Genomic DNA, 13,540 nt, shown 5'->3' on the forward strand with positions numbered 1-13,540 from the left:
TTAATTTAATGCTTAATTTAACTTCTTGAAAACATAACCAACCTATGTCATATTATTTACAAAATTCAATATTATAAACAAAATAATATACTTTGGAAATAGCCAAGTAAATTTTTATTAAATAAATTTGTGACTTAATTAAAGTAAAGTTAGGAATAATCATAGAAACTTAAGGAGTAAAGGTTTTCATTAGATACACTTTTTGTCGTCAATGGACTAGCGTACTGTTGTTAAAAAAGTAAACAAAACAAAACAATCGATTTACTTCCAGGTATTTCCAACAATATATTACTATAACAATATACTTTCAGAAAAACCTAACTAATTCTTATACAAAAAGTATTTTTAAATTAAACAAAGCCTATGTAAACAACACTACTTTTTTAAGTAAATTTAACCAGCCAGACACATTGTCATTTGGCAAAAATCACTTTCAGCTAAGCCGGAAATACACAACATAATATTTTGTTCTTAAGAATTAGTTTCCAGACTGGTTGCTCCTAAATAGTACGGACGTCCAGTAGTATTGAGTCATTAAATATTCTAAGTCAACCACGAGAGAAAATTTCAGGTGTTTCCGTAGGACGAATGGGGAATCAAGGGTCGAGGATCAAGACAAATTACGTAGAACCATGCATGTTTATAAGCATTAGTCTTCATGCCTTCAAAGCTTTTTTAAAATTTTACAAACTATACCTGTGAAACAAACTACTATACGGTACCGAATTTAATAATTATTCTGAAACGCAGAGAGAAGTTTAACTGTCACACATTAAATAACATGATCTAATATGATTTTAATCAGATTAAAATAATGAAAATTTAGTCCCGTACTGTTTAGTGATAACAATTTAGTCTTAAAAGACTTTTGCAATACTTACGACAGCTAGCCTGGCCATACTACTGGACCAAATTACACGCGAATGGTACCAAATGAAAGATATTTTCCTGTAGATGGGCAGAATCCTTTTATAAATTACAATAGGCTCATAAATAAACACGAAAAATGAATTTGAAATTAAAAAAAATTAACATGGGCCTTATGGGTTGCTATGCTGGTGACAAAATAACAACAAAATATAAACAAAAAATCCAAACAAATTCTAATCACATGTTTTATTTACAGTGTGGGGTGAAAATAGAGAAGTCTGTAAATACATATTTTTGTTCGAGTTTTCAACCACTGGACGATTTCTATTTTACTATATTAACTGTTTTACAGAGTTGTTCAAAGAAGGAATTGTCTGTGGCAGTTAGATTAATGTATCTGCAATACTTAAATGCTATGGGAAGGCAGGGCAACAGGTCCACGACGTTGGAAGTGGTAAAATCAAAAAAACCACACATACCAGATAAGGCATAATTCATTGCGGAGTGTGAAAACCGTTTGTGGCAGTTGGATTAATGTATCTGCAATACTTAAATATTCTATCGGAAGGAAGGGAAACAGGTCCACAACGTTGAAAGTGGTAACAGTTTTTTGAAATAAAAAAATTCCAAAAAAATAGATTTTTGAAAATATTTGCAAATTTTCAAAAATCAATTTTTTTGGAAATTTTTATTGTTTGAAATTTTTTAATAACATTACAGTAAATGTCAAGTGGCACATCATTTTATAGGATTTTTAATTCTTAACAACTTTGTAATTTACACTTACTTCGTATCTCTTTTAGTTTTTGTGAAAATAACAAAAACCTAATTAAATTTTCCTATATCATATGCATGTTATTTGGGTTTAACACTCAATGAAATGGGGCCGTTAGTGTTAAACCCAAATTTAAAAAAATTGAGAAGTCTGTACATTACATATTTTTGGTCGAGTTTTTGACCTCTGGACGACCTCTAGTTTGTATTAAACTGCACTTAGAAAAATATGTGATTGTCTGCATTAAAAATCGGACGAATAACGTGGGACGATCACAAATTGTTTTTAATATAACTACAAATACATAATACAGTATCTTGCATTATCTCTGTTAAATTATTTGTATTTTCAAAACTACTCCTTACATTTCCACTTCTACAGTGAAGAGCGACTAATGGGATTTACTCACAGGGTCAACCCAGCCATTGTAACTTACAACCCTTATAAGTAAGTGATTAGCTCTTTGCACGGGTAGGACTGAGGAGCGCAAGTTACCTCTGCACTCCTCGGTCCTACTCTGACCAAATTTAATTTATGGTCTCTCATTAGAGCAGATTGTGCGCTCCTTGGTCCGCAAATCACGACCTACAGCCCTTTAAAGGTAGAGTCAATATAATTATTATTGACGAATATAAAATTCAGTTATAATTACAAATCATTCGTCAGATGTTACATGTTTGTCAGCTGTGAGACATTTGTTATTATTTGTATAACCTCACCAAGTATGTAATTATTAATCTAGGAGTTCCTGTTTAGGAGCACACGATTCTGAAGAAGAAAAAGTTTATTTGTTAACTTTTTATACAACAATATTTTTACAACCAAACCGAATAATGTGTTAGTTTTCCTGCGAAGTGATTTGAAGGAAAGTGATAATTTATTTTTAGTTTCAGTATGGAACGTGAAATAATGCCCATAGTAGGGGACGGAAACTGTTTGTTACGATCAATATAAAATTTTTGCTCTACGGTCACCAGCACAATTATAAGGAAATCCGCTTGCAAGTTGTACTAAAAATTGCTAATGAGTGGGAAACATACAAACATTTGATTGTAGGTGATGAATTTTACTCAAGATCAGTGTTTGATGTTCAGCAGTACCAAACTTAACTATCTCGAGATGGCGAGTACGCTGGATACAAGGAACTACAATATATCAGTGAACTATACCCTAACTATTTATTTTGAGTAGACAGGGAAGTTGCTGGAAAAACTGTGACTTATGATTTCGGTTCTGGCGAAGAAGTGTGTGACTTTATGTTTACTCATTTAGATGAATCAACATCTGGTGGTCTATATAATTTTAAGATCCACTTTTCCTTTACCATCAAATTGGACCGTTAATACCCTTTAACCAGGTCTTTTATTGCTGACATTATTCCCGTGCTGGAACACGGGCGGTTAATTCATAATTATTAAGCAACATGTCGTTAACATAATGTAGACGTATGTGTCAAAATTGGCTTGAAACTGGTATAGGCTTTGACTATTAATATAACTAGATATTCCATTTTCATGTTAAATTTGTAGTCAGATTTTTTTATCAAAATCATCGTAGTTGATGATTATTCAACTAAATTACTAAATTCTGTTGAATAATGAAACTTATGGAATGACTTATGGTGAGCTTTAGCAACTGTTATGACCTACCAATCTGGTCAGCAGCATAAAATAAGGTACAAAATAGAAGACACTAGCACATTCTGTGACTGGCTCACACAACTATGTCCTACTCCTTTTTAATAAAATATTGGCGACAGTTGGTCTATATAGATGGGATATCTTCTCCAGTATCCAATAGTCAATGATATAGGCCTACAGTGACGTATTGGTATGGGTAGGCTACATATACGCCATTGTGATCATATTCCACAATGTAGGTACCATGCACGACATACAAAACAGAGTTGTTTCTACCATTAAACAGAGAAGAGGAATGGGATTTGTTTTGGAACTTACTGCCTCGTAGAAGAAATAAATTGGTTGTGCACTTGCGCAGTTCTGTATAATGGTGATTGTGGAAATGGTGAGAAAATACTTAAATAATATGAAACATAGATCTTAATTTTGCTATAGAAAATAATGATAGAAGCTACATCTGAGAGAATTCAATAATAATATGGATTTTCTCTTAAAAAGTAATAACCTAAGGGATAAGTGACAGGATGACAGATGGTCATTTCTATCCAATCCTCTCATAACTCTGGGCCTTTCTCTTGGTGGTCTGACAGTACTTCCCTTCTTTATGAATAGGGTAGTTAAAGAAAAGTTTAAGAATTTAACATTTATTCGTTAATAAATACCGTACATTATTCGTTTGTTACTGTCACAATACTTGACCATCATCCAAAAACTTACGGTATCAGCGAATATAAGTCTCTTGACACGCCTTAAATAACTGAGTGAAAATTTAAAAACGTACGTTTTCATGTCCCTGGCCTTTTACTTCGTAGATACTGGATTTGTAGCTTATTATTATGTGTTTTAATATTTTTTGGGACGGGGGCAACATGTTACACAAATTTATTTGGTTTAAAATAGGTTCTAGGTATTTTTTTTGTATTTTTAAAGTCTCAAAATTCACGACCATGACATGTCCCTAGGGTACATTTTCCAACTTTCACGCTGTTTTTAGACTAATTATTCATGCCGAAATATCTAAAGCCATATTTTTATGTCATTAATGGTTATTAAACTTACAAAAAAAGAGCATATTATAATTTTATTGTCAATGCAAACTGACTACCATGACAAAATAAGTCTGTCCCTCGATTTGGCGTCACGACCATTTGGGAAAAATTTCAACTTTGGAGCACGACAGTGGCAAGCCTGGCGTCGAACGAGTCAGTTGGTTTTAGAGACTAGTTCGGGGTGTACGTCAGGATTGTAGTGCCGGTCGTTTCAAGTTGAAAGGAGGAATTACAAGATTAATAAAGGAAAGTTTGTGTTTTTTGTAATTTTGGTGTGTCCATGACCGTACGTAGTCATTCGATGAAGTAGACATGGTGTTAATTTTTGTTTATAAGATATTTCAATTGCTAGATTAACCTAGAAGTCCACTTTGTATCCTCAAACATGAGGTGCAGGGCTACCGCCAGAACAGAGCCAAATAACACGTAATTTCACGACCAAAGTTTCACGACCATGGCGGGTTTTATCACGACCAATCCAGCCTTATGGATTATAGTGTGTTTGGTCGTGACAATAACTTTAATATAATTGTAAATTGAACAGTTTAGTTCAATTGAAACACATAGTTTTATTATAACTAACAGTATAATTGAAGGATTGTTTAGAAAGATTTAGATTATTCCAGACAATTCACGACCGTACCGCTTGTCCCTGACCATCACATTTATGATTTCTATCATAAAAATTTCAAAATTTTGTACACAAAAGAAGCACACCTCTATACAAACATAACGATTTTTCGGGTCTCAGGTAAGTTTTTTCGGAGTTATACAAACTTAAAAAGATTTTATTGGCTTTTTTTCTATTTTTTGAGTTTTAGCGAATTTCCCTATAGGGAAGTAGCTATTACCGTAGGTGGCACGGTAAGACCTAGACCCGGGACCGATTTACTTTTTCATTTTGATGTCCCCAGAGGCCAAAAACACCATTCGTTCAAATTTTTATATATGTATATATATATTAGATTTATATATATATATATATATATACGTCCGTGAACGCGATAACTTGAGTAATTTTTGTCCGATTTTGATGAAATTTGGTTTAAGGGTGTAAATCGGGATAAACTTAAATGAGTTTGCGAACCAGCATGATCGGACCATGGGAACGGGGCTTTACGGGGGGTTTTATGGGGTAAAAATTGGTTTTTCTCACTTTTGACCCTCAAAACACAAAATTTCCCAATTTCTCTTTAGACCTTTTTAAAGAGCTTAAAAAAACAAATCATTTAGTATATAAAAGTATTTTTGTTCGGTTATTAGTAACAGAGAAAATTAAAAAAATTGTAAATTTAAAATTCCCATGTTATTCTTATGGAAAATTTTTGTCAAATGTTGTAGTTTGCTTGTTTATGGATATATTTTGATCAAACTTGGCAAATTTATTTATTTTGTACTAAGCTATCAATATTTTACTAAAAACACACTTTATTAGTTTCCTTGTAGCAGCAAACCTAGGTACTCGTTACCCCTAATGTTATTAAAATATATTTAATTGAAAATCAATTCAGACAAATGGAAATTCGCTTAGTCGGCAGGTTTGCTGCGGCGGGGGTATTTTTATTTTTTTCTAGAAAGACCAAATATACCAAAAGCTCAGTGACCTTTTTATTGTATAATGGTCATAAAAGTAAATTAGTTTATAGCAAAACATAGTTATAAAAATAATATTAACTATTTTTAATATTCATTTAAACGTCCGTTATGGTCGTGACAGGATTTTGTGTTTTTCCACTAATAATCCAGTAAATTTGTATTTAAATTTACTCATAGCAAGAAAGTTTTGGGGTAGTTTTGATTTTTTCCATTTCTTATGTATTTTGGGGTGCTGAATCCGAATCTGAGGTTTGCCAACAAAAATTCTTGACGCAACATTGACAAAAATGAGAAAAATATGGAAAAAATGATATTTTTTGTAATATTTAGCTTATAACTCGCAAACTATCAACTTTTTGTTATTAGTCTATATTATAAAAATTAAAGTACACAAAATTTGCTACAAAATGTACCCCTAATGTGACAATCTCCGATGAACCGTTTAGGCTCCAGAGCTATTTGAAAATTGGAACATTTTCTGTTAGTTTTTAAATTTCTCCAATTATTCTGTCAATGACATATATTCATTGTATATGCCCAGGCAAAGGTCTTATATAAATACAAAGTGTTAAAATTGATTAATTTTGTGTTACTGAACCGTTGACAGTTTATTTAGTGTACAGAAAAGTTACACAAACTGTTGCCGTTTAAATTATCCTCACTCAGAGGGTTGTAATGAGGCAGGTTCTGGCAAACGTTTCGATGAATTATTTGTGAGCATTCTAGCTTGTTAATATGGACAATTAAAAAAGGGTAAAAGTAAAAAAAATTACACATAATAATAAGTAATACCAAAATCAAGATTATCAAAATTAAAATAACAGCAATCTGTTAATCATGTAATATCGTATGCACCTGATGACGTGATATTTAGATATATGTAAATAATAAAATGTTATGTAGGCATATACTGTTGCTAAGCATTTATATTGTGTGTAGATTTAACAAGTTAATAAATAAAGGAATGTGCGTTTGGTACTATACTTACTTTCTTACTTACTTAGATTCTAGCATCACAGCCCATCGTACATCCTCAATCGTATTGGCACCCATTATAAATTTTATGTGTAAAATTTCAAGACCGATGCATGGCTTAGAGTGATGGGCACTGTTACCATAGGCCAATACAAATTTTTTTCACCCCCATTCATTCACCTGAATGTAAATGTAAACTCTAAGCGAGTTATGTCCACACAGCTGCTTGATTTGGGGGCAGTGAGGCAACGTTGGATTTAGTTTTCTAGCCAAAATTTGTATTGACTATCTTAAGTCAATTAACCCTTACCACTCTCATGTAGGCCTATGCCCTAAGCCCTAGGACCTACAATTTATCAAATCTACACACAATGTAAATGCTTAGCAACAGTATATGCCTACATAACATTTTATTATTCACGTATATCTTAATATCACGTCATCAGGTGCATAAGATATTACATGATTAATAGATTGGTGTTATTTAAATTTTGATAGTTTTGATTTTGGTATCTCTTATTATTATGTGTAAATTTTTTACTTTTAACCTTTTTTTAATTGTTCAGATGAACAAGCTAGAATGCTCACAAATAATGCATCGAAACGTTTGCCAGAACCTGCCTCATTACAACCCTCTGAGTGAGGATAATTTAAACGGCAACAGTTCGTGTAACTTTTCTGTACACTAAATAAAAAGTCAACGGTTCAGTAACACAAAATTAATCAATTTCAACACTTTGGATTTATATAAGACCTTTGCCTGGGCATATACAATGAATACGGTATATGTCATTGACAGAATAATTGGAGAAATTTAAAAACTAACACAAAATGTTCCAATTTTCAAATAGCTCTGGAGCCTAAACGGTTCATCGGAGATTGTCACATTAGGGGTACATTTTGTAGCAAATTTTGTGTACTTTAATTTTTATAATATATACTAATAACAAAAAGTTGATAGTTTGTGAGTTATAAGCTAAATATTACAAAAAATATCATTTTTTCCATATTTTTCTCATATTTGTCAACGTTGCGTCAAGAATTTTTGTTGGCAAACCTCAGATTCGGATTCAGCACCCCAAAATACATAAGAAATGGAAAAAATCAAAACTACCCCAAAACTTTTCTGGTAAAAACACAAATTAACTGAATTATAAAGATGGTCTTTAAAAAAAAAAACTACCAAAGATATTGCGTTACCATGGACATTTTATGAAACTTCAAATGTTGATGAAATAAAAAGAATAATAAAAGTTTTGAAAAAAGGGAAAAAAAATTTTCAAAGTGCTTTTCCTGAAAACGTACGTTTTTAAATTTTCACTCAACTATTACTTCTTTGTAATGTGGTATACTATAAGAAAGGTTTTGAGCAGTTTCAGCCATAATAATAACAAAAAAGTCTTTACATTTGGTCATTACTATTTGGAATATCTTAGAGCAGAAATGTTGCAATAGGCTGTATTTAAAATCAAGTGTAAAAAAAGAAGTTTGAAAGATCAAAATCAACAATGTTTGATCATGACATAATCAAGAATTTCCATGATCAAGAGGTTGCAAAAGATAATTTATCTAAGGTGCAAAAACCATTTTTCACGACTCTTTAAAATAAACACAACAGCATAAATTAGGTACCGGTAATGAAAAAACCAATGTTTTGAAATTCATATGGAAAATATAACTAAAATAAATTAAAGTCGGGACCACGGGAGTTTCCAGTTGGCGTCAGCCAATCACAAGACTGGGCTAGTGTGACGTTGCCATATCGCTTGTTGACAACACTAATTAAAATATACTAAGCAATATTTTCAAGTCAGCTGGTATTATTAGATTTGCCAACAACGCACAGTCCTCATTGGCTCCTTCAAAGTCACGTGGTAAATAGGCTGCATCCTCATCTGCAGACTGCGGACCGTATTGTAATTTAGTTACTACTTATCTGGGGTTGAGACCTTTTTGTTACATATATCGATGAAATGTTTTGATTACATTTATAGTAGCCATTTGGCTTAAGAAACATATGGAAACATCCTAGTGGGATGAAAAAAATATAGTTTATCAAACGGGCAAAAATTGTCTTTTCAACTCTTGCTTATTTTCCAACCTCGGCTTCGCCTCAATCATAAAACTTGAGCTCAGGTCAAAAACTCACTTTACGCTTAATGATAAAATATACTATTAATAATAACTTATGTGCCTAGGAAACAATCTTAATTCTTCATCTATATTCTTGACATTGTTTTTCATGTTTGAAGATTTTGGTAAGATTGGAGATTTTAGGTATTCAATCCACAAATTGTAAGATTTTTACAGCGACATAAAATCAATGTTTATAAAAACAAAAACTGTGGAACTATTCCTTCAATTAACTAGCATTTTAGACTATCAGCATTTACCTTCAACGTCTATCATGATAAACAAATAATAATGTTTTATACAAATTTGAGGAAGCTAGCGAGGTATTTATGACAAAGCTAATATTTAACAGCCATCCTATTTATGGAACTGAAAATATCTATAGTCTTACTACTGTATTTAGATTGTTATAGTCTTTTGTAATTCATCTCTTTTCACTTTCATATTTCCAAACATATTACAGAATATTTTAATAAAATATGGTTAGGTTAGTTCAAAGTCAAATAACAAATTTCAAGAAGTAAATAAATTCAGTCAATTAAAACCCTGCTATGAATGAAAACACGTGATTGAAGCTCCACGCTGAAACTCTCTCAGGAAATTGGCAATTTAACATGTGTGACAAGCTTAGTATTCTCATAGATTTTGATTGGAAGGGCTCCTGAAATAACTCAAACCCTTGCCATGAGTTTATAGAATAGTTATCTACAAACTAAGGAGTTTGTAGAGAATTTTTCTATAAACTCATGGTAAAAACTTAAGTAAGAACTTATCAATGTAACTGATATATATTATGGATGGACTGTTGTAAGACCACAGGATATAGGCCTATAGCAACTATTTGGTCAAATATGTACGTAGGCTACATGCAGTTTGTTTGAATCACAGAGACCATCTAGATTTGGCTTTTCTTTATTAAAATTACTTTTAGAATAGTAATTTTGTCTATTATAATTTTTAAGCCCGAATATATTTAAAAAAAATTTGTGATTGTAAGAGCACACAAACGTTTTATGTTCTAAATCTTAACCAGTAACTCTTAAAACAGACGGCAGCTTCAATTAGACCTGGCTGAAGCAAACTATTGATTCACACATAAAACAAATCTTGAACTATTTCGTCATTTCGTCAATAGTGATATTAAAGTTTTACTTAGTTCTCAGTAAATCTCAAATAAGGATAGCTAAACACTAATTGGAGAAGAACATGTTCTCTCCTCATACCTACTTAATGAAAAAAAGTGTTTACAGGGTGGAAAAAAAGTCCTGGGACGGTTAAATATTTCAAAAACTAATAAAAACTTCAAAACTTTATATACAGTTACTGGGCATTAAAATTATTTTAACACATTATTCAGTGATGCGCTACCTCCACAGGTGCTAGGAGTCAAAAGAATGTAATCATAGGTTGATATTCACATCAAACTATTATAGAAGAAAGAATAGAGCCGGCCTTAGGCACAAGCAAAGAGTGTGACTACCACACCTAGGTGCCTCTCTTAGAAAAAAACACAAATATGTAAAATGTCTGTGGGCGTTATAAAGACTGTGTATGGGACTAGAAAATTTTAGATTTTGAAAAATCGCCAATAACCTGCTAATATCTGCCATATATCACTTTTTTGCATCGTCTTGTAAAATGAAAAATTGTGATTATTTGCAGTTAATGTCACGATGTAGCCCTACTCATGGGAATTGACCATAGTAAGAAATCATTAAACAATTGTTGCTGTAATCTTGAGGATGATGACATAAATTGCTACAATTGCATTTAAAATTATTGAAGTTGGTGCTACGACCAGATGAGATGAATACTGCTGATGTTGCCGCGATTGTAAGGAACCATCGCGAATGTTAGAGCAATTGTGAAAAATCTTCATGTGTCCGTGATGACAGGAAACCATCATGGATGTTACTACAACCGAGGGAAATCAACAGCGACATCGCCATGATCGCTGCGAGATGTCATGAACGTTGCCTTAATCGCAAAAAATCATTTATTGGATGTTGCTGCGAATGCTTGAAATGTTGTGACATTTCTGCTAGTATGGAGTTCACAGTTTTTAAAGTTAGTTTTAAATTGAGAACTGATATACACAAAATTTCTGTGAATAACAATGCAAACAAATGTTCATACCGTACTACAGTCGAACCTCGTTTGTACGAACCTCGATAAAACAAATTCCTCGATAAGACAAACTTTTTTAAATCCCCTTAACACTTTCATATAGGTCAATGCTAAAAACACCTCTATACAACGTAGTAATTTAGTTAAAAACCTCCATAAGACGAATCTGTTTGTGACATGGGCTAGGACTGATTAACCTCTATACACCGAATATTCTTAGCACAAAACCTCTACAAAACGAACGTGACCTCTATAAGACGAATTTATCATAATCTTAACCTCCATAGTACGTAGTTTTCAAAACAAACAGAAGCTTGTCTCAACATGAAACCCCCACCCATTCCTCCTCCTTCCTCAGCCATTGTTTGGAGAAACCTTGGAGCGAGGAGAAACCTCTATAAGAAGAATAACAGCAGCATTAAACCTCGATAAAACGACCCTCTTTATTAAGAATACCTCTATAGTACAAATTTTCCCCGTACCCCTTGAAATTCGTCTTATAGAGGTTCAACTGTACATTGTATTGTGTTTTATAACTTTTTCCTAACATGTATTCAACTTTTGAGACTAGTGTTTTAATGTGTTTACTCATTAAATAAATAAATATTCATAGGCTACGGTACTTAAATTTCTCAAAGCTACTTGTTTACAGTTTAAAGGCTACGTACCTGTGACATAAAAATGCCATATATGTTGCCATGTTGGCCTAAATACTTTTTACTGTCACAACAACAAAATAATCATCATATGAGCAACAATTTTGTGTTTTGGGTGTTCGATTATTATGAATAGGGTGGCCTACTAGTATTTAATGTAGACATATTTTTGGTTGGTAATGTTGGGGTAGGTACTACTATTTTAGTAGCAAGAGGCCCCGCTCTGATATTTTGTACTGGGACCTACAGCACCTAAGGCCGGCTCTGAGAAAATAACAAACATGACTTCCATCTGACAGCATTAATGTAAGTCATAATAAAATAAACTTGTCTAAATTTGTATTTGAATTTTTTGTTGATGTAACAATAGTTTAATGAACATTCAATATATTCCACAACTAAAACAAAGGTACCGGTACCCTATTATAAATTCTGGCCGACGTCATCATGATAAGAATTAAAATACAAATTCTGTAGCCTACCTAGTTTTTTTTTTTTTTAAGTAAGTGAATAAAAGTACAGTGAGATAGAGCTCACCTGTCCCGTTGACACCTGAGGGCCGTATTCTCGCATCGTAGCTTGTAGGGCCGAGGATCTGATCCAGCACTTGCTTCTCCTTCTCCCTGTAGTTGATCTTTTGATTGTTGTAACACCTGCAATCGATTCATAATAAGAAAAAGAAAATTATTAATAGACTGAGAAATTACAGAACTACTTAGTTAGGTTAGTCATGAAAACCTAGAATGTAATGGGGCATGTTTGTAATATAGGTAAGCCCTAACTAGAAAGACAAACAAATTGATGGATAGAGCAACACCCGCAAACAACCATCTCACAGGGAATGGCCGGTTTGTATAAAATACATCATATTAACCTTTTGGTTTTGCCTGGATCACAAAGTCACTTGAGCCTTAACTGGTCACTTGAGCCTCTACCCTGTCACTGGTTCAAAAAGAAAGTGTTGATCATCCTTGTAGGCTAAAATAAACAAAATAACTTAAAGTGTTCCAACCAGATAATCCTCAAGCTTCTTTTAAAAATGTCTTGTAAAAACAAGGTTGTTGTTTAGACATAGTGACATAGTTCTTTCATTATTTATTAAAACTGTGATATCTTACTAATATTATAAATGTGAAAGTTTGTGTGTTTGTTTGTGTGTTTGAAGTTCAATCACGCATAAACCACTGGACGGATTAGGCTGAAATTTGGCATGATGATTGCTTACATTCCCGATTAACTTATAGGCATATTCTTATCTCAAAAATCCTTTCGGGCTCCACCCCAGTGGCTCTGTAATTCCCCATGTTAATTTTATGAGTATTCATATTTAAAGGGAATTAAAGAGTTTAGTCAGCTGTTTCAACTAAAACAGTTGGTTCTATGATATGGAAAAGCATTAAAAAGGTATAAGATTTACCAACAGGGTGCAGCACTATATTTTTTTGCACTTATGAAAACAGATAATTTGAACTAAGCAGCAACAAAAAACTGTGATTCACAATGAGAATTGTCAAAGTAGGATTGTTTACCGTTATGTTTATGTTTTTCATTTCATGAATAATTTGTGATATTTTGCGAATTGTTGATAATTTATTTTTCTCTATTGTTTATGTGAAGTTGTAGAACATTATGGCTATCGTAGATGTGTAATACTATAGAATACTGTAAATTTAAAAAAGCAAATTTTATCAAACCGTGTCCTCTCTTATTGCAAACGCA

At 32.6% G+C, this 13,540-nt stretch overlaps 2 protein-coding genes across 13 annotated transcripts in view; one reads left to right on the forward strand and one right to left on the reverse strand.

Moving 5' to 3' along the window:
- LOC128984115 (glutamate-gated chloride channel) overlaps window positions 1-13,540 on the reverse strand; it is a 216,133-nt gene that overhangs the window by 82,033 nt on the left and 120,560 nt on the right. For all 12 annotated transcript variants that reach the window (XM_054403469.1, XM_054403433.1, XM_054403439.1 and 9 more), the window contains one exon: window positions 12,359-12,474. In XM_054403469.1, coding sequence (XP_054259444.1) covers window positions 12,359-12,394 — 36 coding nt within the window. In that variant the 5' untranslated portion in view covers window positions 12,395-12,474. The remainder of the gene's footprint in view (window positions 1-12,358; window positions 12,475-13,540) is intronic.
- LOC128984186 (annexin B9-like) overlaps window positions 1-13,540 on the forward strand; it is a 281,946-nt gene that overhangs the window by 10,744 nt on the left and 257,662 nt on the right. The gene's annotated exons all lie outside the window — the stretch shown is intronic.

The sequence above is a fragment of the Macrosteles quadrilineatus genome, unplaced genomic scaffold (assembly GCF_028750875.1).
Source record: "Macrosteles quadrilineatus isolate MER2022 unplaced genomic scaffold, UCM_ALF_1.0 Scaffold_1__1_contigs__length_201487025, whole genome shotgun sequence".
Classification (NCBI taxonomy): domain Eukaryota; kingdom Metazoa; phylum Arthropoda; class Insecta; order Hemiptera; family Cicadellidae; genus Macrosteles; species Macrosteles quadrilineatus.